The sequence below is a fragment of the Callorhinchus milii genome, unplaced genomic scaffold (genome assembly GCF_018977255.1).
Source record: "Callorhinchus milii isolate IMCB2004 unplaced genomic scaffold, IMCB_Cmil_1.0 Scaffold12, whole genome shotgun sequence".
NCBI lineage: Eukaryota > Metazoa > Chordata > Chondrichthyes > Chimaeriformes > Callorhinchidae > Callorhinchus > Callorhinchus milii.
This window is the reverse complement of record NW_024704753.1, coordinates 13,005,922-13,030,204: the sequence shown is the minus strand read 5'-3', so window position 1 is coordinate 13,030,204 and position 24,283 is coordinate 13,005,922. Positions and strand designations below refer to the sequence as shown.

General features: G+C 39.1%; 2 protein-coding genes across 3 annotated transcripts in view; both read right to left on the bottom strand.

The window, feature by feature from the left end:
• Nucleotides 1-1,306: 1,306 nt before the first annotated feature.
• On the bottom strand, nucleotides 1,307-3,697 carry LOC103176634 (glutathione peroxidase 1). Its single transcript, XM_007890288.1, has 2 exons — nucleotides 3,461-3,697; nucleotides 1,307-1,654 (listed from the first exon to the last, which is right to left on the bottom strand). Exons 1-2 carry the CDS (start codon nucleotides 3,680-3,682, stop codon nucleotides 1,307-1,309), a joined length of 570 nt encoding a protein of 189 aa, XP_007888479.2. The 5' UTR covers nucleotides 3,683-3,697.
• A 7,603-nt stretch (nucleotides 3,698-11,300) lies between these two features.
• rhoa (ras homolog family member A) overlaps nucleotides 11,301-24,283 on the bottom strand; it is a 29,235-nt gene continuing 16,252 nt past the window's right edge. Inside the window, exons 2-5 of one of the 2 annotated variants that reach the window (XM_042339400.1) lie at nucleotides 16,647-16,804; nucleotides 13,643-13,763; nucleotides 12,935-13,065; nucleotides 11,301-12,453 (exon numbers count right to left, since the gene is read on the bottom strand). In XM_042339400.1, the coding sequence (XP_042195334.1) occupies nucleotides 12,280-12,453; nucleotides 12,935-13,065; nucleotides 13,643-13,763; nucleotides 16,647-16,802 (582 nt within the window). In that variant the 5' untranslated portion in view covers nucleotides 16,803-16,804 and the 3' untranslated portion in view covers nucleotides 11,301-12,279. 2 annotated transcript variants of the gene reach the window in all.

Genomic DNA, 24,283 nt, shown 5'->3' with positions numbered 1-24,283 from the left:
CCGTACAGGAGAACTTTTCTAAAAGGAGGGAACAGATTTATTAGAATAGTATACAGAATACAATACAGTCAATCTTAATTTCACATATATATATTACATTAGTTGTTGCTCGCCACCCATAAGTATTTGCTTCAATATTTTATGTTGGTTAGCCAGGTGTTGAATACATGTATCCATACTAGTGGATACAAGTCTATCCACTAGTACTAAACAGTCAAAGAGTAGGAACAAGTCTGAGAGATCCACGCATGTATGCTACCTATTCACGGAAAATTCCCTGTGTATGGAATGGATTGTGTATTCCCTGAAGGGAAATAAACTATTTAATTCTGGAGATTATTAGGCACAGGCTGGCAAGAGCCAAGGCTTGAGGCCTTGGGGTACTGCTGGAGTTTAAGCAGCTAAAAGGTTTGGCAAAGAATGCCACTGAAATTACTATCCGGAAAATTTTCCACTGTTGGTCCAGCTAGTAACATCTTACCAATTAGGGCTTTGGTTTAGTTTTACAGGAACCCAGTGGGAAGAGTTTTAACAAAGCAGCACTGCCCCAGCGCTGCATTGCGGTGTTAGCTGTGACTGAGTTCAAAGTTCCCAAAATGGGACTTGAACCCACAACCTTCTGGCTCAGACACCAGAATAGTATCAAACGAGTCAGACCGACACCGTCCTTAAACCAGACTGATACCATTCTGAGTGTCCGTTTAGATAAACATTTCAAAAATCACCACCACCACAAAATTACGTTTATATTAGCCCCTTTCACGTTGGGAGGACATCCCAAGGCGATGGACAGAGTTTTGGACCCAAGCTGAGGGTCAGGGTGGGGGAGGGCGGGGGGGGGGAAGCAGGGAGATCAAAAGCACGGTCGAAGAGGAGGGTCTTGAAGGTGGCGAAGGAGGGGGCGAGGCGGAGGGACTGTGGGCTGGAGTTCCAGAGAGTAGGTGCAGAGTGGATAGTGGAGCGAGCAAGGCGGGAGATGTGAAGCAGGCCAGAGGCCGCTGAGCGGAGGGATCGAACAGGATGGTAGGAGGTCGGAGAGGTATGGGAGGAGCAAGACCATGGAGGGCTTTGAAGGTGAGGACCAGGATATTGAACTGTATCCTCTATGTGATGGGAAGCCAGTGGAGTTGGGCGAGGATGGGAGTGATAGGGTAAAGGAGCCTGGTGCGGGAGAGGGCACGGGCTGCAGAGTGCTGGATGATCTGCAGTCTATGGAGGAAGGAGTTGTGGAGGCCGATAAGCAGTGAGTTTGCTATTTAGCTAAATCAATTTTTAAAATAGTTGTATGTTAGATGGTGAATCGCTATTATACCTTTTGTAGTAGAAATTCAATGTCCTCTGCGAGATCAATGGTGAAGTAGGCATTGCTGTAGCGTTTGTACGGTTCTCCATCGCGGTCAATAAGAAATTTCTCAAAATTCCAACCTACGTCATTCCGACTGACTGGATTCCAAACAATAAACCTATTTTGATCTATTAGCAATTCTTGCCCATCAGCAGGGCGAGGCAGCTTTGCTTTCAGAAATGTAAAAATCGGATCTTCATTGTCTCCGTTGACTTCAATCTTTCGAGTTAGCTGGAAATTAGGCTCAAATCCTTTGCCTGGACGCACATACTTCAATGAGTTAAGAATTTCCTCATTATAAACATTTTCCTATAAAACCAATATATCAAAGTCAGTTGCAAAACATTATCCTATTTACTTATGTTTTCTTTGACAAGCCATCAAAAAGCTGCTAATGCCACTGATCTGCAACTTATTTTTACATAGGATGTCCATTAAAACTGCATACATAACAATGATATATTATTATGAATAGAATAATCATATATTATTATATATTATTGCATATGTATGTAGTAAATAATATATTATGTATGCAATGTCATTTCTTGGCATAATTACAAAATACTATTGGACCTTACTAAAAGAGCAACAATTATTTTCCAGGTTTTAAAAAGGATACAAAAGAGTAAAAAGGTTGCATTTTTATTATTATTATATCTCTGAATCCTGGTCATAAGAACATAAGAATTGGTAGATAAAAGAAGACCAAAGCAATCCATTTTGTCTTCCACCATCCTGGCAGTTGCACGCACATGTCATAAATCTAATTTGTTTTTGAAAGAAAGCAAATTAGATAAGATTTATTTTAGGAAATAATATCTTGGAATACAGCATATAGTTTGGGACATGACATGGTCATTTTTTTAATTACCAACATAATCACCATCGTTTATAAGATACAATATGACTGGCTCCAAGGTAGGAACAAGTTTTTTTTAAAAAAAGTGGGAATTGGCTCAGATGGCTATTTCATTAACCAAATGACAACACCCGGCACAGCCACAAACATAACAAAACCCTGTTTATTAATAATAATAATCCTTGCATTTGATATAGCGCTTTTTACGTCTTCTCGACGTCTCAAAGCACTTCACAGAATATGCTGTAAAATGAATTGACTGTATATTTGTGGGCAAAACACGGCAGCAAATTGCGCACAGCAATGTCCCACAAACAGTCTTGGATTGAAAATGACCAATTTATTATTGTTTGGTTTTGGAGGGATTATTATTAGGCTCTGTGTGGAGTAAGGAAACTTGCCCGAGGTTTCGCCCTCTGCCTGGAATTGAACTCAGGTCTCTCACTTGCAAAACGAGTGCTCTAACCACTGAGCTACAGGACTCCACAAGACTTATTGGCGAACTTTAGAAATCATAAATATAATAGTTGTTTTTCCACTTAAACGCAGGTCTTTAAAATTCAATTCAGGTAAAAAAAAACTCCCTCCGCGTAATTTAAAAAAAATGTACTTGTATAAACGTTTGTAAATCGAAGATGGTTTGACCAGTGAGTGACACAGGGAGATTTGAAGAAAAATGACCGTCACGGATACCTTTCTACATACAGTAGTTTGTTTTTACTTATAAAATAGCCAACAGGAGGTAACTGCTGTACTGTAATACAGAATACTGGGCTGATTTTGAAGCTGATTTCCGCAAGAAAATACAAATAAAAGCAATGAAAGCAAAGGGGAAAAATAGTTTACAGAGACAAAATAGAGAGCAGTGTGAATTCACAGCACTGAATGTCCTGTATTTCCTGTACTTCCTATATTTCCTGTACTTCCTATATTTCCTGTACTTCCTATATTTCATGTACTTCCTATATTTCCTGTACTTCCTATATTTCCTGTACTTCCTGTAGTTATGGTGGGAGTGGGGGTGTGTGGGGGTAGTGGGGGTGAGGTGGGGTTGGGGTGGGGAGGGTAGTGGGGGCTGGGGTGGGGGTGAGGTTGGGGTGGGTAGTGGGGGTGAGGGGGTAGGGGCGGTTGGGGTGGGGATGAGAGTGTTTGGTGGGGGGTAGTGGGGGTGAGGTGGGGGTGGTAATGGGGGTGAGGTGGGGGTGGGAGGGGTAGTGGGTGTAGTGGGGGTTGGGGTGGGGGGTCAGTCTCACCTGGAACCCAAACTGGTTGCAGGGGAACCCCAGGACTGCGAAGCCTTCTCTGCTGTATCGCGACTGCAGTTCATTCATCTGAGTGTAGTCTCGGGCGGTGGTCCCTCACAGCGACGCCACGTTTTCGATCAGAACCACTTTCCCTTTGAACTTAGAGAAGTTCAGCGTTTGGCCGTTCAAAAGTTTGGTCGAAAACCCGTAAAACTTCCTGGAGTTCGCCATCGCTGTGCGGGTTGGAGCGGAGGGCGGATCTTTAACCCGAGGGCTGTTTCTGGGCTCCACTTCTCCAGAAGAAAAAAATATCAGGAAAGAAAAACGATGGGTTCTGGTGTGTGTGTTTGGTTTTTTTTTTAAAAAAAGGGTATATTGATCACCCTGTGGCTGCAGCAAAGGTAGTAAATCTGTAACTGGTCACTGCCCCATTATTGGTCATTTTTAACAGTATCTGTTCACGACAGAGAGTGACCTCAATTACTGTCAATAATCAGAGATGATCACATCAGCTCATACTGTAAGAGACAGCTCCAGGGCAACAGGAGGTGATGCTCTGATGACAAACTTACATCCCAGACATTACTCTTTGGGCAGATTTTTTAGCAATAAACATTTTTGAATTTTCAGACAATTGTGATTCATTGTGAAACCTTGTTATTTGGGAGTAAAAGTGGCTTTTTTCCCCCCCAACTTCGCCGATGTTGTGTCATCGGAACAACTCGATAGAACATGACTCAGGGCCATTTGTTTCCAAAAAGCGGATGTTAATAGGGAAATCCAGTCATTTGGTAATCTCACTCTCTTCTGCTTTGCTGCATTACAATTCATAGTCATCTACAGATGTCAACTCGACATAGCGGTCTTTCCCTTCCACTTTGAATATTTCTGAATTCTATTCTTATTGTTCTTTCATTCTCTCTCCCATCTTGTTAACTGTGTTCAAATCTCTCCCAGGATTTTTTTTTTCCTTCTTATCATCTGTCTTTTCCCTTATCCGATGACATTTTATTTCCTGAACACGACTCACCCACTTTGGTCAAATGGAGGACAACATCAAGGTCTTGAGTTCCATTTCAATATGGAGGCAAAGTATCTCTCTGGTCACATACCCTTTCATTTGCCGGTGGGATTGCTACTCAGATCAGTTTTGTGCTTAACGAGTAAACATCAAGATGACAGGATTCTGAACTAAATAAACAAATGAGCTAAACATAATTTAAAGAGTAACTTTTTTCCACATCTAATTCTTGTTCATTTATAAAACAAGACATGGCACATTGAATGCTGCCAGCATTCAGTTGAAGAACTCCAAACTGGAATGGGAAAGAGTATCTGCACAAAACAACAACAATTTGCAGGTTTATAGGGCCCTGCAAGCAGGGTCTCAGAGCGTTTAACAGTGGTGCAGCAAACTGCTGCTGAATTGGTTCCCATGATCAGTTGTTTTTTCAGCTCACAAGTTCCATTTCCAGATGATGGCACTCCCTTCTCACTCTCAATTCAATCAGCTGGCCCTTTTCTGACTTCAAAGACAATTTTGGGGAAATAAGCATCGGACCAATAATATACAGCATTACACCAATCATAAATTCAAAACAAATCTGCAGAAACACTACTTCAGTGAGCGAGTAGTAAATGTACGAAACAGGCTCTCTGGGGGGGAAGCTGAAAGTGTTGAAACTTTCAAGAACAAATTAGATAATTTCTGTCAGTAAATAATCTCAGGATACAGTATATAGTTTGGGACAGGACATGTACATGCTACTGCCAGGATGGTAGAAGGCAAACTGGATGGACGTTGGTCTTCTTTCATCTAGCAAATTCTTATGGTCTTATAGGATTTTGTTACAGGCCTGTAACAGATAATAAAGCCATCATCAGGATCCCTATTTGCTTCCAATGAACAAATGTGATGCTTCACACTTATTTAAAGTTTGTATTATAACTTATGTGAGCAAACTGCTCTTCAGAGGTGCAACTAGAAATGTATCTGGACAGGAGAAATGCGAGTGCAAACCAGTCTTTCCCTTTGAATTCCATTTTAAATATTCCTGAATTATCTTCCTTTATTGTTCTTTCATTCTCTCCCCTCATCTTGTTGATTGTGTTCAAATCTTCTTTCAACAAATTTTTCTTCACATTACCACCGTCTGTTCCCTCATCTAATAGAATTTTATTTTGTGGGCACTTCTCACCCTCTGCAAACTCATTTATTTGGTCAGCTGGGTGGGTGTCTCACACATACACACAAGGAAAGTCATCACCGTCCTTAACAGTGTGCATTGCGAGTACTCCTGAAGTTTAACCAGTTCAACACAGCTTCCCACTGTGAAGCTGTGGCAAGCTCTGCCTCTCTAAACTTGCTAATGAGGCTAATTGGTCATTAACAGTGATCTGGAGTACTGTGGACCAGCCTGGCTGAAGACCCGATGACTGAGACCACACCCACACAACCACCGACCTTCAGCTTCAATATTTGAATCACAAACAGGAACAGAAACCCCTGCTGATCAATTCACGATCGAGTGACCAAGACCACATCGCAAACCTCTGCACTCTTCCCATTTCTGTGATTACCTACAAAATAGTCATTACGGTATATCCTGTGAAGTACTTTTGAGTCGTCCTCCCACTGCGAAAAGCTCTATATCAAATGTAAGGATTACTATTACAATGATATTATTTTTATATGGATTAGTATTATTATCCATCTCCAGTAGCTCTGTTCCCCCACATTCCCTCTGCTGGCCCATCATTGTCAGGTGAGCTTTCAGCCACTTTTCCCCCCACTGTACTCAGAAACTCTTTCTCCTAAACCTCACTGCCAAGCCTCCTCTCTGCTTCATATTCCCTTTCATAAGACAACATATCTGCACATTTTGTAACATGCTTCCTACCCTCTTCCTTCCACCCTACTTGGCCCCACTTAGTTTCTGTGAAACACTCAGTGGAAAACATTTGAGCCTTATCCACATGTGAAAGGTGCTATTAAATCCACGTTTTAATAATAATCCTTGCATTTGATATAGCGCTTTTCACGTCTTCTCGACGTCTCAAAGCGCTTCACAGAATAGACTATAAAGTGAATTGACTGTCTATTTGTGGGCGAAACGCAGCAGCCAATTGCACACAGCAGTGTCCCACAAACAGTCGTGGACTGAAAATGACCAATTTATTATTGTTTGGTTTTGGAGGGATTATTATTAGTTATGCATGTATAGAAACATTTTATGTAGGACTTCCCTTTAACATCACTTTACAGTGAAATTGTCCTGGACTTTGGCACAATTCCTTTAACATCGGGAGGATGTCTCAAAGTGCTTCACATGATTTAATTGCACACAGAAATGTCCCACAAACAGCAATGAAGTGAATGATCAATTTTATTTGAGGGATTGTTGGCCAGGAGACTGGGAAAAACTCTTCTGCTTCTAAGTCGTGCTATGGGATCTGTAATGTCAATCTAAACAGGCAGACATGGATTAATGCCTCACCCAAACGACGGTACCTTAAGCGTTCTGAGATGCCATCCGGCGTGGAGGGTGCTATATAAATTCAAGTTGTTGTTATACTTTGAACAATGTATCTCCTCAGCATTGCACTGGAGTGTCAATGTAGACAACATTAGTGCAGGTCCCAAGGGGAGCTTCAACCCACAACCTTCTGATTCAGGGGAGCGAGCCATAGACTAAGCCAAATTACACACTTGGCTCAACAGTGCAAAAAATGGATGTAATGTAACTGAGGTAGTGCTCCAACGTACAGCATTACAGTGCAAGTGGCAACACCAGTGTGAAAGCCACCTGTGGATTTCCAAAAGAACCACTGGTGTTGTCAGGAATCAAAAGCACATTATTCATATTATGTCTATGGGTGTCAAGTTCAGTAGCAGCGTTTTGTTTTGCAGACATTTTTCCAGAAGAATCTCAATTAACCATATTTGATGAAGCTTCACCTGGGTTCAATTCTCAAGCGGCACAGGTTGAAACCTTAGGCAAGTTTCCTAAGTGTGTGTGTGTGTATATATATATATATATATATATATATATAACACACACACACCTGTTTACCTAGCAGTAAGTAGAAACCCATTGTTAGTCGATTGCCAGATCGCTTTTCCGGGGATAATAAACCCTTCAAAATAATCGACTGTTTGTGGGACGTCGATGTGCACAATTGGCTGCCACATTTCATCCACAAAAAGTCTCTATACTTTACAGTGTATCCTATGAAGCGCTTTGAGACATCCCAAAAGGCGTGATAAGATGCTATATCAATTGCAAGGATTATTATTATATAGCACCTTATGTTGTCAAAACACAAAACCCTTCACAGAATTTCACTGTAAAGTGTAATGATTGTATAATTTGAAGGCGAATATATAACAGTTATATACATAGCTAATTTACATATAGTCCTGGAGGAATAGAATATTTACTACTGGATTAATGCTCTACACAGGATGCTTCCTGTAAAGAGAAAATGGGTTTCCCACTACAATTTTCCTGTCTTCCATTACTCATCAATTCTTTGGTGTTTCTATACAGCGTTCCAGATGGTGCTGCATGAGTTGAACACTACAATTCTATAGTCAAGACATCATCTCCTCAAATCAAGGAGTGGTTGCAAAACAACAATAAATTTGCAAAGCTTTTTTGTTGAAAGAAATTCAGCATTTTTCATTTCTCACTCTTCACTAGTGAGATACCCAACAAACTGACCTAGTTCTATTTTGATGGCCCTAACCATAATACCACATCATATTTCAGAGGCACCACTGCTTGATTTGAGGAGGCGATATTTTTCTGATGCTAGAATTGTGGTGTTCAACTTCCTTTCAATGAGACACACCAAGAGCCCATTTGCCTTTTCAGATAGATGCAGCATACATGGCACTTTTTGAAAAAAGGAGTTTCTTCCAAGGTCTTGGCCAACAATCTTCCAGATAAATGAATCATTCACTTCAAGACTGTGGGACATTGTTGTACTGCAAATACATTCACTGCACTCAACCAATTATCTGTGAAGTAATTTGTGACACTGTTACAACAGCTACATCAAATCTCACCAGAGCTTAAAAAACAATCTTGCACACAACTTTGACAATTTGTGCTCAGTCTGAATTGTCACTTGCTGAAAAACGACCACACAATCAATTAAATATGGAACTGGAATCTTTTAAAAATTGAACATTTGTTATTGTACAAGTGGAAAACTTGTAAATATTTCAGGGAAACATTCATTTGCATGAAGAAATAAGATATCAAACATATACAATGAGAACACCTAGGTGTGCATGGACCTCCTGATGTATTAAACCACAGCCCCCGGTTATGAAAGTGGTGTATGGAATCTGCCCTTTCATTTTTCTCTAATTTTCTATGGAGAAAGTTCCTCTTGTTCTAATGGTACTGCATGGCAATCAAACAGAAAACCACCAGGTTGGCATCTACATTGACAAATTTGTGTCCTTCAATTCTATAACGATGTGTTTGTGCAGGGGAAGCACCCAAAATATTTGATTTGACCTCTGCCATCTAAAAATGAGTTATCATGGGTTCAGGGTGTTGACAAATTTCCTGCAGCTGAATGTTGGCAAGACGGAAGCAATACTCTTTGACTTCTGTCAACGCCTTCTTTCCTGCGAATCTGAACTCCTCAACCTCCGAACCTGTGCACAACTGAGGCGTCAGGTTTGCTCCCCAGCTTTCCTTTCTACCCCACATCCATTGCGACCAGGACCGTTTTCCCCCACCAGTCACATTGCCTGCCTCCGTCCATACCTCACAACCAACACAGCCGAAACCTTTTGTCCACAGCTTTGTCACTTCCCGGCTGGACTATTCCAGTGCCCTCCTTGCTGGTCTCCCCAGCACCACCATACACAGAATTCAAATAATTAAAAACTCCACCAGCCGGAGACTCACCTGCACAAAAATCTGTATCCTAATCACACCAGTCCTTGCCAAGCTCCACTGGCTCACAATTACTGAATGGATCGATTTCTAGATTCTCTCACTCGTTTTCAAATCCCTTCATGCCCTCGCACCTCCCTACCTATCTGATTTGCTTACCCCCCACACCACCACCCGCTGCTTCTGGCCTCGTTTGTCCCTCGTCCCCTCCACCATCGGTGGTTGTTACACCCCAAACCTCTGGAACTCTCTCCCTCAATCTTTCGCCTTGCCCCTCCCTCCTTTCCCACTTTCAAATCCACCCCTTCCGCCTCCACCCTCCCCAACCCCCAGCTCGGGTCCGAGATACTGACTGTCCAGCAACTCAAGGTAAAAGGCACTATACAAATGTAATTTTGTTGTATTATGTTGTAAAGACTTTTTTTTGTGTCAAAAGACTCCTGTCAAGTGCTCTGGGGCTACCTCCGCTTGAAGGGCGCTATACTAATAATAATCCTTGCATTTGATATAGCGCCTTATCACGTTTTTGAGACGTCTCAAAGCGCTTCACAGAATATACTGAAACGGGAATTGACTGTACATGTTGTGGGCGCAACACGGCAGCCAATTGCACAAAGCAGTGTCCCACAAACAGTCATAGATTGAGTCACCACATTTTTTGAAGGCTTATCCCCGGAAAGCAATCTGCGAATCGACTAGTACCCCGGTTCCCACTTACTGTAGATAACTAGAGTAAGGAAACTTGCCTAAGGTTTCGCCTTGCTCAATATTGAACCCGGCTCCTCTTGCTTGCGAGTGCTCTAACCAATACTCGACTCAACAGGCATCTGTGCTGAGAACAGCAATGTGCTGCTACTGACTGTTCTTTGTAACTTTACCCCTCAGATGTGGGAGTCTTCCTCAACATTCATAGATCAGAATGCTGCATTCACTGGGGGATTGAATTCTTTTAATCTTTGTAAAGCAAAATAAAATCACAGCCAGCATCCTTTCTCTGAACATACTTTTCAATTTGGTCCGTAATAAGCTGAAACAATCAAAATATTAGATTCACAAAATCAAAACAGTCCAATTCCCTTATTTTTCAAAATTACACCTTGGATTCTCTTTGGGTTAGCTTCTGAGTGCAGGCAAGTGTATGTTTCTTTAAATGTTGTATGCTACCATAGGGTGACAGTTACTCTGCTTTCTCCCCACCCTCACACCCTGGATCAGGAACACACTATTGAGGCAGCTTAAGTCACTCCAAGGCAATCCATATGCATGTGCCGAACTGACAATTTCCATTACCTTGTATTTCAAAACTGCAGCCAGATGGATTTCCAGCACGCCAATGAGTGAAGCGGAGAGCTATCAGGAGATTACAGTAGTTTTCACAACTATTAGTTATTTCAGAAGCTGGTTCTATCCAAACCTCCACAGCTGCATACAATATTTTGTATTTAACGCTGCCCCTGAAATCCACTAACTCCACACCAGGCAGTACTTCACCTTCCGAGGGCACCTGAGGGAGCTCCTTAGCACATTCACTAGAACAAGGCAACAGAATTAGCATCAGAACATCCCACATTTTGAGAGCATTAAGGATATTGGAGCATAAACATATTGCACAAATAATCACATAGCTCTGATTTTTTGGGGCCAAAATATTGTACGAAGTTAGCAAATGGTATTCAGGGTTACCGAACCCTTTAATTTCTGCCTTTTTAAAAAAAATCTTAAAATGTTGCACCAAAGGGATGATGCAATATATAATCTTACAGAAGCCAATTTCTCCATTTCAGCTATGCTGTTGTAGGCAAGAGTGAGCCCTGACATTCACTGGGCTGCTTTAATGGAAAGAGAAAGTATCACAAAAGGGGAAATTTGTACTATGAACAAAATCCACTACATATCACTACAATTTGAATACAAATAATGGACTCGGACAATTAAAAAACTGGCTTTTATTCTGCTATTAGTATTGCTGGTAACAATTTACTGATACAGCCAAAAAAAAATAAAAACACACTTAGTAGGCTGCGAGTGAGGGACATTCAGAACCTCCACAAATATATCTCCAATGTTATAAACAAAAACAAAGGCAGGCATTACATATACTGACATATGATAAATAGAAGGCATTGAATGCATGGTGCTGTGACCATGCTAATTTGTCTATTAAGCAGATGCCCAGCTTTCCTATAGCAAGCTGAGCAGCCACTTAGGTTCAATTAGCAAGGCCTTTTTTTATATAAACCATGTCCTGGAATCAAGACCGAACTCCTGCCCCCTTCTCCCCCCCCGCCCCCCAAATCCTCCCTCCCTCCCGAATTAAATCTCTTAACGTTATACATAAGTATGTTAGAGCTTGATTTGGTTTACATTAACAGTTATCCATTTGAGAAAGTTACCAAGCTTTTATACAAATGAATTCAACTCATTTATTTTCCAATACACTTAAAAATTTTCGTTGAGACTACAGTATTAGCGTTAAGAAATCCAAATCCAATTGTACAAAAGTTGAATTAAGCTACATCTACAAACAATGGTGGCAAATTGACTTTAGTTTGGTTTTATGTCAAGGAATACATGCTGACGAGAGGTTTGGTGCTTTCTCTCTGCCAGTAAGGCTGCATCTGTTGATGTGAAGTATACAGATCAAAAATGTTGCAGAAATGTAAATTTAGATGTACATGTGCATACTGAAATCAACCATAGCCAAGACATCTGTATAGCACTGAACTAGAAAAACCTTGGTTGGCTTTTAAATACTGGCTGCAAGCTGGATCGCTTGAACAGTATTACAGATAAATGAAAGGCCAGTATAATCAAGACACTATTCATACTAAGTTTAATAAACATCAATTCAAGATTTTTTTAAATCAAGGGACTGACAAGAAGTGTGTGGTAGGGTGCACTTGGCTTGCATTATAGCATAAGACAAAAATGCTTTTTCCTGCACTTCTTTGCTTGCAAGGCAGCCTTTGTAGCCATTTCGAAAACTTCTCTCACGCCATCTTTAGTTTTTGCCGAGCATTCCATGTAGCCATATGCACTAATCCTGCCGACCATCTCTCTGCCTTCTTCATGTCTCACAGGCTCCTGCACAAGAGAAAATATCAGTACTCAAGTGGGATCTCATATATCTACCATATACAAAACTTGTCATTATCTCCCCCTCACAAGGGGCAGATTTCCTGCAATTTTATTAAGATAAAGGTCTCTTCATTTGTATGTGAATTGAACAAATAAGTGTGCGCGTGTATATGCATATTATATATAAAAAAAAGGAAAAAATGGTCAAAAATAAAATCAAAAAGTAACTTAATTTCACTTTAGTTTAAAACAAAAAGAATGCTGCTGACTAATTGGTTAATTTTACACAAAGCCAGTGTTCCCAAGCTTCAGAACCCTGTTGATTCTGATAGATAAATTGTTGCAGTGAAAGACCAAAACAGCAACAGAAAGAAAATATTATAGTAATCAATTGGATTAAATGGATTTTTGTTTTAGTACAAAACATCCATCAAAGTCACTGCTATATGTTCAACCCAAAACATCATCCGTGTAGCTCTGTACGTACCTGCTTCATTTTTGCCAGTTCCCTTCGTGTGTGCTCATCATTTCTCAGGTCCTTTTTGTTTCCAACGAGTATGATAGGCACGTTAGGGCAAAAGTGTTTCACCTCTGGAGTCCACTTCTCTGGGATATTTTCTAATTTATGGTAAGAAGAGTAGAATATGGAAATTTACAACAAGACTTTTTAAGTAAAACCTATCAGTGCTCATTATTGTCAATCTTACTTTCAAAATTCACAGGTTTAAGACAACACAAATGGTATTTGAATTCCACCCTCTCTCAAAAATGGTAAATTTACATTTATATACAGTGCCTTTCATGTTGGGACAACGTTTCAAAGCGTTTTCACACAGTTGACTAGGTACCTGAATGTATGAGGAGGAAGAGAAAAAAAATGAACAAAATCAAGGTCAAAAAGGAGGGCTTTATGGGTGAGAGGGGGCAAGACAGACAGACCATGGGATGGAGTTCTAGAGAACGTAAGGATGGGGAACTTGAAGTCGATCCACTAGGAGAGGAAAGCACTAGTGGAGCAATTGTCTACCTAAATCTACATTTTTCATTTTTAATGTCTATAAATATTTACCTTCCACTTCTGCATCGTTAATCTTTTTTCTAAATGGAAATAATTTCTAACATTTGTATAGTGTACCCAAACTTTTGAAAAAAAGTTGCAAAAATATTCCAAGAGTTGTGCTGAAGAAAGTCTTACCTAAACTGTCAGGACTATCAATAGAAAAACACATTAGAATGACATCTGTATCAGGGTAGGAGAGAGGCCTAAGTCGATCATAATCTTCTTGCCCTGCTGTGTCCCAAAGAGCCAACTCAACCTGGAAGAGAAGTAAGAATGATGTGATCAGTTCAGGTGCATTTCCAGCAAGACTCATTTAAGGTGCAGTAGAAATCAATTTTATTTGGCTCCATGACACACCTCAGAGACCAGTGCAACATTTCTGAAGTGGGACAAATAACTGGTAGCAAATTAGGCTTTATAAACCACATCTATTAGAAGCACAGTTGAGTTGTTCTAAATTTCACTTGGAATACAATCAGAAGAGAATTTCAGGCCGGGATAGACTGAAACCAGAAAGAATTTAAAAAAACTACATGAATTAACTTAAATAAGTTAACTAAGTCCTTGTTTTATTAAAACAAAACTAGACAGGTCTAACTGACAAAAGTCCAATAAGTGCTTAATCTTTCGAGGAAAAGCCCTAATGATCCTTACTAACAACATTTGTCCTAACAGGACAAGCATGGAGCTGTACTGTTACCATAGAACAATATTTCTGAAGTTGGATTACATTTAGCGATTTAAGCAAACTCTTGTTATTGCGTCGGTTACATTAAGGATTTCATGAAACAAGGACGTTGGAAGTAACCCAGAAGCAAAAGTCGACACATCTCGAGTTAATACCAGCTCATACAACAGATGAGAGGGGAACTTCACAGAACAGCCATAATGAGTTAATATCCTGCAAACCATGGGAGTTCTCCGAGCTGCAAGACTCAGTGTAATTGCTTCTTCAAGGAATACCCAGGACACCTGGATATTGTAACAACTAAAGATGCAGCCAACCTGATAGCAGCTGACCCGAAGGAATGAAAAACTGATTAACAAAAAGGAGCATTAAAGCCAACAGAAGCTTCACATAATGTCAAGAGGTTACGGCTTAGCATTCACCCTCTTCACTTTGACAATAGAAAGGTATTTAAAGGAGCCAGAGATATCTTCAGTCTAGCCCAGGAGACTGATTTGGTAATTGAACAGCCCTGGTATTCAATATAAAAATATCCTCGAGACATCTACCCCCCAAAAATTGCCTGGTCAGAGTTAAGTCTAGAATCAGCTTGAAAACCAAATGAGCAAATAATTCTTTCCATTGACTCAATTCTTCTCACCTGGAAAGATTTGACTTTAAACGTTAGCTGTTAGGGAGGAAAACTAAAGAAGTATTACTGTATCTATGGCTGGAGAATCACGTGACAGAAAGTTTAATACAGACGCTTTTATTTGACCAGAGCATCGAACACACAGGAAGGGTCACTAAACCTCCACACTAATTTGTAGCTGAGAAAAAAAATCCATGCACTTTTCAAAGCACTTGTAGGTGATCACAGCAGACTATTTGCAACATCCCACAAACAGCTGCAAAATGATCAATTTTACCTTTGGGTTTTTTGGCCAGGAGACAAGGAAAACGTCTTTTCAAATAGTGCCAACATCCGTTGGGAGTGCAGCACTCAGATTTAGAGGTGAGAATCCTATCAATTGAGCCAGGCTAACATTTTGTTGAGGCCGCTTGAATTACTAACAAGTTCAGAAATCATGTGACCCAAATAGTAAGACCATGAAAAAGCTCAACGAGGATAGGTCTGCAATTTTAATGCAGTTTTTGTGTGTGTATGCATGAAATTCGGTACATGGCTACTAAAGTCTGCAATTTTGTCAAATTCACAGAAATAGTAACCTCGCATGGATGTGTGTAAATAGTTTTTTCATTAGTGCAAGGATAATCGTTTATCAAAGTTGGATCAGTGTCAGCGAGGAAGTTGGACAGTAACGTAGAAAATTAAAATTAGATATGGGAGGGGCAGAAGAGATATCACAAGTTCTTGCGAATCACCACTGTTATGACAAGACTGCCAATCAGAGATCAAGTCCTATTCCAATAAAGGTTAACAAAAATGAGGCTACCTATTCAGTTCTTGCCAGCATCTCCTCCTCAAGTGATAATAATATCAGCCTCCCAGTTGCTCATTTGAACCAACAGAGTCTGCGCGGAACTTTGGCATTTTGTTTAACCGTCACTACAATTTATTAAACTGTTGATCCAGGCTCTGATCAAGTCTTACAACCTTTGCCAGTATCCATCACTGCCTGCCACTTATAAGAGAAAAACTTATCATCAACACTGGTATCAGCTCCAGACTCAATTGATCCCCTATATCCTGCTCACCAACCTCCTCATCTTATACTAATAATCCTTGCATTTGATATAGCGCCTTATCACATCTTCGAGACGCCTCAAAACACTTCAGAATATACAGTAAAGTGAATTGACTGTATATATTGTGGATGAAACATGGCAGCCAAATATCCTTCACAAGTTCCATATCAAGAACTCTACAGGGCGCATTCCTCCCCACACTCAAACCAGCTCTCCACCCCACAGTTCATTGACTAAAGTCTTGTTCTTACCTTCAAATATCTCCACAGCCTTTACCCACTGTACCTTAATCATGTGCAATCCTTCCCCTGGCCAGTCCCTTTGGTCTGCAAAATCTGTCCTCCTGCTTCATACACTCTCTCCTGCTCTATCCCACCAGACTACCAGCAGACAAACTTCTAGCCACTTTAGCCCCACCCACTGGAACTCCTCCTAAATCCCTCCACCTTCCCTCTCTGCTTTTAAAACCCAAGGACCTAACTCTGTGTGTGCCTTTGTGCTATATATTACTATGGGGCAGCTAGCTCTGAAACTCCCTCCCTCTACCACTCAAACTTACCTCTTCCTTTCCCGCCTCAAATCCTTCCTTTCTGATTGTGCCTATGGTCACTCTCTCTCTGGTCACTGTGAAGACCCCCCCCCCCCATGTGAAGGGCGCTATTTAAACGCAAGGCTGTTGACAGATTTATCAGACAAGGACGCAAAAATCATGAACAGATACTGAATTTGAGAATCCCTTTCATACGATTATCAAACACCAACCTGTTTTCCATCCACTTCAATATCAGCTACATAATTTTCGAAAACTGTTGGAACGTAGACCTCAGGGAATTGATCTTTACTGAAGACGATTAGTAGACACGTCTTTCCACAGGCACCATCACCAACTATAACCAGTTTCTTTCGTATGGCTGCCATCACTGTGAATAAAAAAGGTAACTTTTACTTTTAACAGCTAGAACGATTCTTTTAAATAAAGCGCAGATGTGCAAGGTATTAAAATTAGCTAAACTTAGCATGCATTAATACTAGAGCAACTTTATAAGAATTTGGTAGTTTTTGTCCAGTAAAAANCTAAAATCAATGTTAAAAGAACAATATTATTTGGAAACTCTACATTTCATGCACCATATCCCAAGAATTTCCACATGTAGGTGTGATGTATGTATCCCAGTTTGGTTTGCAAATTCCTTGAGCATGATTCATTTCAAGTTGTGTCAGATACCCATTTGATCCCCCTCCCCCCCACCCATTTATATCACTTAGAGGGCATTTGCATAACAAACACAATTATGGAACATATTGAAGCTTTAAAGTGATAAAAAAAATCAAAGAAAAGTAACATTGAAGCTCTTCAAATACATTAAAGTTTATTTGGAGATATCTACCAAGTTTTCTTTAAGACAAAGCTAAACATAACCCATTACCTGCTTGTGCTGTACCAATACCATAAGGTAACCAGCTTGTGAAGAGAAACAACATTGTTGGTTTATGTTCTTGAATTCTCTGGTAAGTCGAGTTAAATAATCTGCTTACATCAACAGTGTATGCATGCCTCAGTATTATAAGGCCTGAATCACATCTTTTCTTTTCACTTGAATTTAAAAAAAATCAGTTCTTCATATTTCCAAGTTCAAAGATCACCCTTACTGCTTTTAACTTAAAACCATCAAGAGTTTTCTGAAGGATGAATGCCTAATACTAGACATTCTAAATGTGGTTTTACCAATCAACTAACAGGCTGAAAATAATTTTGCAATTTAAAACAAATGTCTTTGTGAAGCAGCCCAGTATCATAGATACAGCAATACTTTCACATTTATTTGATTATAAAAATCTTTCCATTTGATATACATTGCTGTACTGACTCACCCAAGACACACTTTTGACAGTGCACTCCAGCACAGCTTTGGAGGGAGCATCTTTAATAATAATCCTTACATTTGCTATAGCACTTCCCAAAGCGTTTCATACGATATACTGTGATGTGCAGTGACTATTCTGTGGGTAAACACTGCAACCAATTTGAATACAGCAGTGTTCCCACAAACAGCCATTAAACAAATGACCATTTTTTATTTGGAGGAATCGTTTGCCAGGACACGAGGAGAAACTCCCTTCAATTTCTGAATAATACCATGGGATCTTTATCATCCACCTGAACAGGCAGACAGGGCCTCGGTTTAACCAAAAGACGGCACCATCAAAAATACAGTCAGCACTGCACTGGAGTTTTATTTTAAGACTATACGAGTCCAAATGCCGAATTAAGGCTTGAACTCATAATCTGATTTAGAGGTGAGAGTGTTATCAATTGAGCCAGGCCAACACATCAGCCAAGAACCTAGATCATAAAGTCAAAGCTTCAGTGTGGGATAAGAACCCACAATCTTCTGGCCCCAAAGGGCCAATACCAAATGAGCAAGGCTGACACCCTCATGTACTTTCAAGGAATAGTCAAACTCACCCAACTAATTTTCACTCTAATACACTGATTGTAATATTACTTCATTTCCAAAATTAAAATGAATCTGCCATTCATTAGTTCACCCACGTAATTTGTTCAGATTTCTCTGAATGTTATCTCCACTGCATGAGCTTATGGTACAGATTTCTGCTAACTATCTGGATGGGGACTTCCCTATCTGAGTGATACATTTGTACAGAGGCAGTATTTGCAGGAGGACGTCTCCAACTAGTTTAAGTCAAACTCACAGAGACCTTTTGCGTCATTTTGGCACTTGGAATTCATCATTAACCAGCAGCATATAGATTATAGAGTTTTGTGGCAGACAAGCACATTCAGGGAAACCTCTATTATGTATACATTTTAATTATCCACCAGTGTGTTTTCGCTTATTACATTAAAGACAATACTGATGTGCTTGTCTTATAATACTGCTTCTAGTATTAACTACTAATAATTTATCAAGCGCAATATTTTTAGTTTAACCTTTTAGTTTGAGTGAAAAGTATTAACAGATTTATCCAGAACAGAATTCCCATTTATTCTTGAAATCCTAACAAAGATTTTATTGTTTGCACATATACTTTAAAGTGTGCTTTTGAAGTTTTGAATTGATTTGTCTGGCAACATATTTAGATGTTAAACCCTGCTCACTTTTCAAGTTTAAAAAAACTACAGATTGGAGGGAATTACTCTAGAGATGTACACTTCCTTTCATTTTGCAAAAAGGCACCATTTTATTTTATACTTTGTATAATTAGAATACGTAAATGGTTTCTTCTAGACTGGTAATATTTTCCCTCATTTACAATTTCTTTCCACCTTATAAACAGAGCACAGATGTTCAGCCCTAAAGACAAACAAGATGGTGAGCCAATCTAAAGTTAAGAAACTATACAAGTACCCCATGTATGCTTAATAAAGCCCCTTTCACACTACAAATTTCCACATAAATGTGTTTTGCTGGAAACCTTCCACATGTCCTCTCAATTCATTGCCTGAAAAACTGAATGTTCATGCTCATAAAGATAAAAGTATAAGGAAACAGATTCTCTCACGACTTAGCTCACAGAAACAGCTAAGATGCTTTATGTTTGAAATATTCTGCCAAAAAACAATCAATATCTGGAGCCTTTTAGTACTTTGTCAAACATTTTCAGTTAATAGCAAAAGTACTGTTGTTGAACTTTTTAAAGCTTAAAAACCTTGCCTATATCAGTCAAAATATGATTCATTCTGCCATATACAGCAGATCTTGGACAAATACAGATCAATGTACTTGAAAACTGGTAATAAGTATTAATTTGTGTGCAAGCCTTGATAGTCAATACTGGGAAGTTATTCAACCATGGAGAAGCACCACAACCATTGTGTCGTTACTTGGCAGTTCACAGATACATACTTTACAACAATCACTAATTAGATCGTGGCTTATGTTGCTTCTCCCCAGCTTTGAGACCAGCGATAACTCAACTGCCACCGCAGCTGAGATTAATCAAAAATAAACACCAAATATATTCATGAACGGTACATTTTATTAACATACAGTACATCTATTAATTTGGGGGGGTGGGGCGTGGACCAAAAAACAAACTAAGTTGCACAGATGTGATCCACTACCTGATAGGGAACTAATAGAGTGCCATTATAAAATTGAGACTACCTCCCATATTTACACTATATAAATACAACTTCATATAATATCTTCCTGGGACAAGACACAGGAATGCTGCCAAAAGGCACCTTTGCCAGCAGAGTACTTTTTTAAGGAAATCCAGGCAAACAGAAAACAGCAGAAGCAACATTTTAAAATTTCTCCTATTTATTTTTAATGTCTCAAGGCTGATTGAATTTAGTCCACCCTGCAGTAATCTGACAGGAAATGGAAGTAGAAATTACCACAATCTGACTGTGACTACACACATACAAGTTTTGACCTATTTTGTTCTGTACATAAGCAACAATTTACTGCTAACTGGACTATCGGACCACTCTAGATTCAAAACAATTGACATCATTATTTTCTGAAGAAAAATCTTTCCACTTAAAACTATTTTCTTCTCCGAAGGAATAATTTAATTTGCCATTTGGTAAAATAGTAACTGGCAGGTGCTATCAACTAAACTTGCTCATTAACTTAAGATTTTAAAAATGGCAATTGATCAACTAATTTTGCTTACTTCTGCAAACCCAAGTTAGTCTCCCTCAGGTTCTAAAAAATGTAGGGAAATGTTATAGGATTTGGACAATAGTTACAATAAGTTATTAACTTTTTAAAACAAGTATATAGTTGAAATTCCATCACATTTATGGCACACAGTAATGTTCCATGTGATGCACATGGATGCCCAATCTCAGATATACCAGTGAAGTATAAGCAAACATGGTACTTAACAGGACGACAATCAAGAGAACCAACTATGTTTTTCACCTATGCATTCCTCAAGAGTCCCAGGATGTAAATTGACGCACTCATGGAATAGTGAATGACAATGGAACAATAAAAAGCAAGAACTGTAACTGGGATATGTAAGAACAGACAACTACAGGCTGTGAACACGCTACGCTTTGTTTCCAAATTCTGTTCATATCTCTGTATATTAACTGCGAAGAAACCAATTTAATTTTTCAGTCAATTGCTCAGACATGTTTTAGCCTCCAAGGCTTCACTTGTGGCTGTGTCAGAGAATGATGCCGAGCAGCAAATACAGTAGTTTGTTTTGACCTGCCCAAGAACTTTATTCGCTGTGGGCAATTGGGCACCAGGAATCTTCACACCCTCACTACATTCCATGCAAGGTTACATCTGAACTGATAATACAACTGAGAAATGCAAAAGACTTTTGAATGGATTTTTTGTGGAATTCATTCTTGTACAAATGAAATGCATGACCAGAATTGTTTGAACTGTGTAACAGGCTGAGAAATAATCCAAGACTAATCCATAATAAATAATCCATAATCAATTCTCAACTTTCCAGGGAAAATATGCTAAAATCTACGCCGTACAATTTAAGAAAAGAAGCCGCAAGCATAATTCACACACTTCACGTTTAATATGGTAATTAAAAACAAGTCATTTACCAGTAGACAGCTCTTAATATCCGCAACACATTCAGGCTTTGACGACACTTAAGGAATTTAGCAAGCACAGCGAGAACTACAGACTTGCTCAGCTTTCCCGGATACATACCTCCTTAGAGATATTCCAATCCTAGGGAGAGATCACTTACCTTTAACACCAAGACTACGGATTTTTAAAGAGCATCAACTGAGTGAGCTGTGAACGATTAAGACAAGCTGGGGCTAGTCAGTCTTGGAAGACTCAAAAGGGACATTAGAGGTATAAAACTCTAAACGGAATAAGAACCATAGAAATTGACAGCAATGCCATTCGCCCCAACGTGTCTATGCTTATCTTTTAAAAGCAATCCTTTCCATCCCATTTATGTGTCCTTTCCCCAGAATTCTTTTTAGATACATATCTAGCTCGCTTTTGACAACTAATATGGATTCTGCTTCAACCACCAGTCGCAGCAGGGCATTCCATATCCTAAATACTAAAGATTGGAACACCATTGGCATTTTTTATAATCTCATCTCCCCGTGCTTCTACTTTTACAAGTAGAAACTCCCCCTTTCAATTCAGTGATTTTGGAATATCGAAGAAATCCACAAAACTTTTTTTTTAAAAAAAGGACCTTGAGGCAAAAACCTAAATGAGTTTTTTTTAAAACCAAGAAAGGTCACATGATGCACACAATCCAAAACCCCTTTTGCTGCAGTGTCGGAAACATACAAGCAATGTGATGTGTATTCACACCACCAATGATTTTTAATAAAATCGGCAAATTTGTTTTTAATAAATCAAATTCAGTTTAAATTTTGGTTTACTGATCGACTTTCATCACAATTTGTTTAAAAATAGGTGAAAATCGATTTTAATGGTCCCTCTGATTAGCACACTAAAATAGTTAATGATGCATATCTTTAATAAAGAAACATTTGTCAAACTTAAACTCAAACAGTAAACGTAAAGCTGTCCTGCCATTTGTGAATGTCATTTTTGTAAAATAACTCTCAAAAGACAAGACCTTAGCATGCAAAAAGTCTGACTTTCACTGGACAAAAATATCCTACATTCAGGTTCTTTACCATAGTATAAACCTACATTAAGTTAATGTGTGCACAGTTTTAAATGTATTTAAAGAGGAGAAAACAAATGTATTTTGTAAAGAACTAGTAGTAGCAAAGGCTCATTTTATGCACACTTCCTCCTCAGAAGGGTGGGGACCAATTCTATAAAACTCTGAACTTCTAACAAACCATTTCCTGCAGACTTTATAATACACATCAAGCTCGACTAATTTTCACATTACTATGCTTCGATTGGGCATCAAAAAAGTCCAAACATGCCAAAATAGCTTTAACCCAGATGAAATACAGCCCAGACGAAATACAGATATATGTTCAAGTGACTCCAGAGCAAAAACATCTGTTTTCTGCAGATCACTTCCAACAAATCAACAAGTTACCACTGGTAAAGTTATCAGTATTAACATCAAGTCTAGGCGTGGCTCCTATTCAAATGAAAGGATGTAAACTATGCTTTTTACAGTGCTGTCTTATTCCTCTAATACAAACAGGGCAGATACTGTGTAATCATCACAAGACATGAAACCAAAAAGCTATTTTAGTCAAGCCAGTTTCCTTTTGGTTGGAATGAAGCTGTGCTGGGTCAGTGTCAGGAAAGTAGTTCATCTTCAATATTTTTACTGGATGCAAAACTATTTGGGGACAGGAAACCACAGGGGCATTTCCGCTGGAAGACAATTTTCTCCTTGAAATTGTTTTAGTTATTTTTGCAATCTTGAAATGCAAAGTGTTTAATGGAAGACAAATATTTTGGTGTGCCATAATGGTCTTAGCTGCAATACATTCCACTAACATGCAGGTTTTAGCTCTTATTCCTAGTAAGTCAGAAAATATATTACCATTCCTGAAAACATTTAATGAAATTAAAGCACTGACTGCTACTAAAGCAATAAAGTGGTAACATACAAGTGAAACTGAGCAAGCTCTGAAACTACTAGCTAATACAGGAATATAACGTAGCACAAAAATACAAACAAAGAAGTAATTCCAGTACGTAGGAGAAATGCTGAATTATTACAATATACCAAACAGAGTAAAATCTCATTGAATTTTCTGCCAAACTCAAAACCATCCAATTAGCATTCCCTAGATTATTTGTTTAAAGGCTTCTCATGTCCAAAGCAAGACCTACATAAAAGCAATAAAGTAATTTGCTCTCTTAAGCTGCTACTTCCTCCAGGCCAAACAAACTAATCTACAGTGAAACGCTGTTGACTACTATGTAGGTTAATTCCTTGCATGATCATTACTCATTATAGTTTGAACTATTAGGGATAAGTTACACCTTGCCTACAGTACTGTTTAACTTTCTAGCCTCACAGGATTCTGAAAAAGGGATTAATGAACACCAGAGTGTGCTAATAATGCTTACAATCAGAAGTGACTACTTTCACAAATGACAGGGATATTTTGTATTCATAATTCCATCTAAAGGTTAACATGTGTTATCTTACTTGCATGTTGGAAACTAACAAAGGCATTGTGGCATGTGAAGACTGGAAACTTTCCTAAAGGTAAGTAGAGATTAATCAAGGGCAGGGCAAATACAGGCAACTCATATACCCAACTATTAGAACATCTTCAAGGAACATGCATCCAGTCAGAGAAGATGGGATGCCACAATCCAAAACAATGCTGGCACATTTTGAAGATTTTTTACAGCTCGACTCATTGTATTTCAATTAAAGCTCAGACTGTAGATGGACAAAAAAAATCGTCTCAGAGTAGAAAAGTTCAGGTGTAAAACAACACTCGCTTATTCAATGATAAAAGAGAC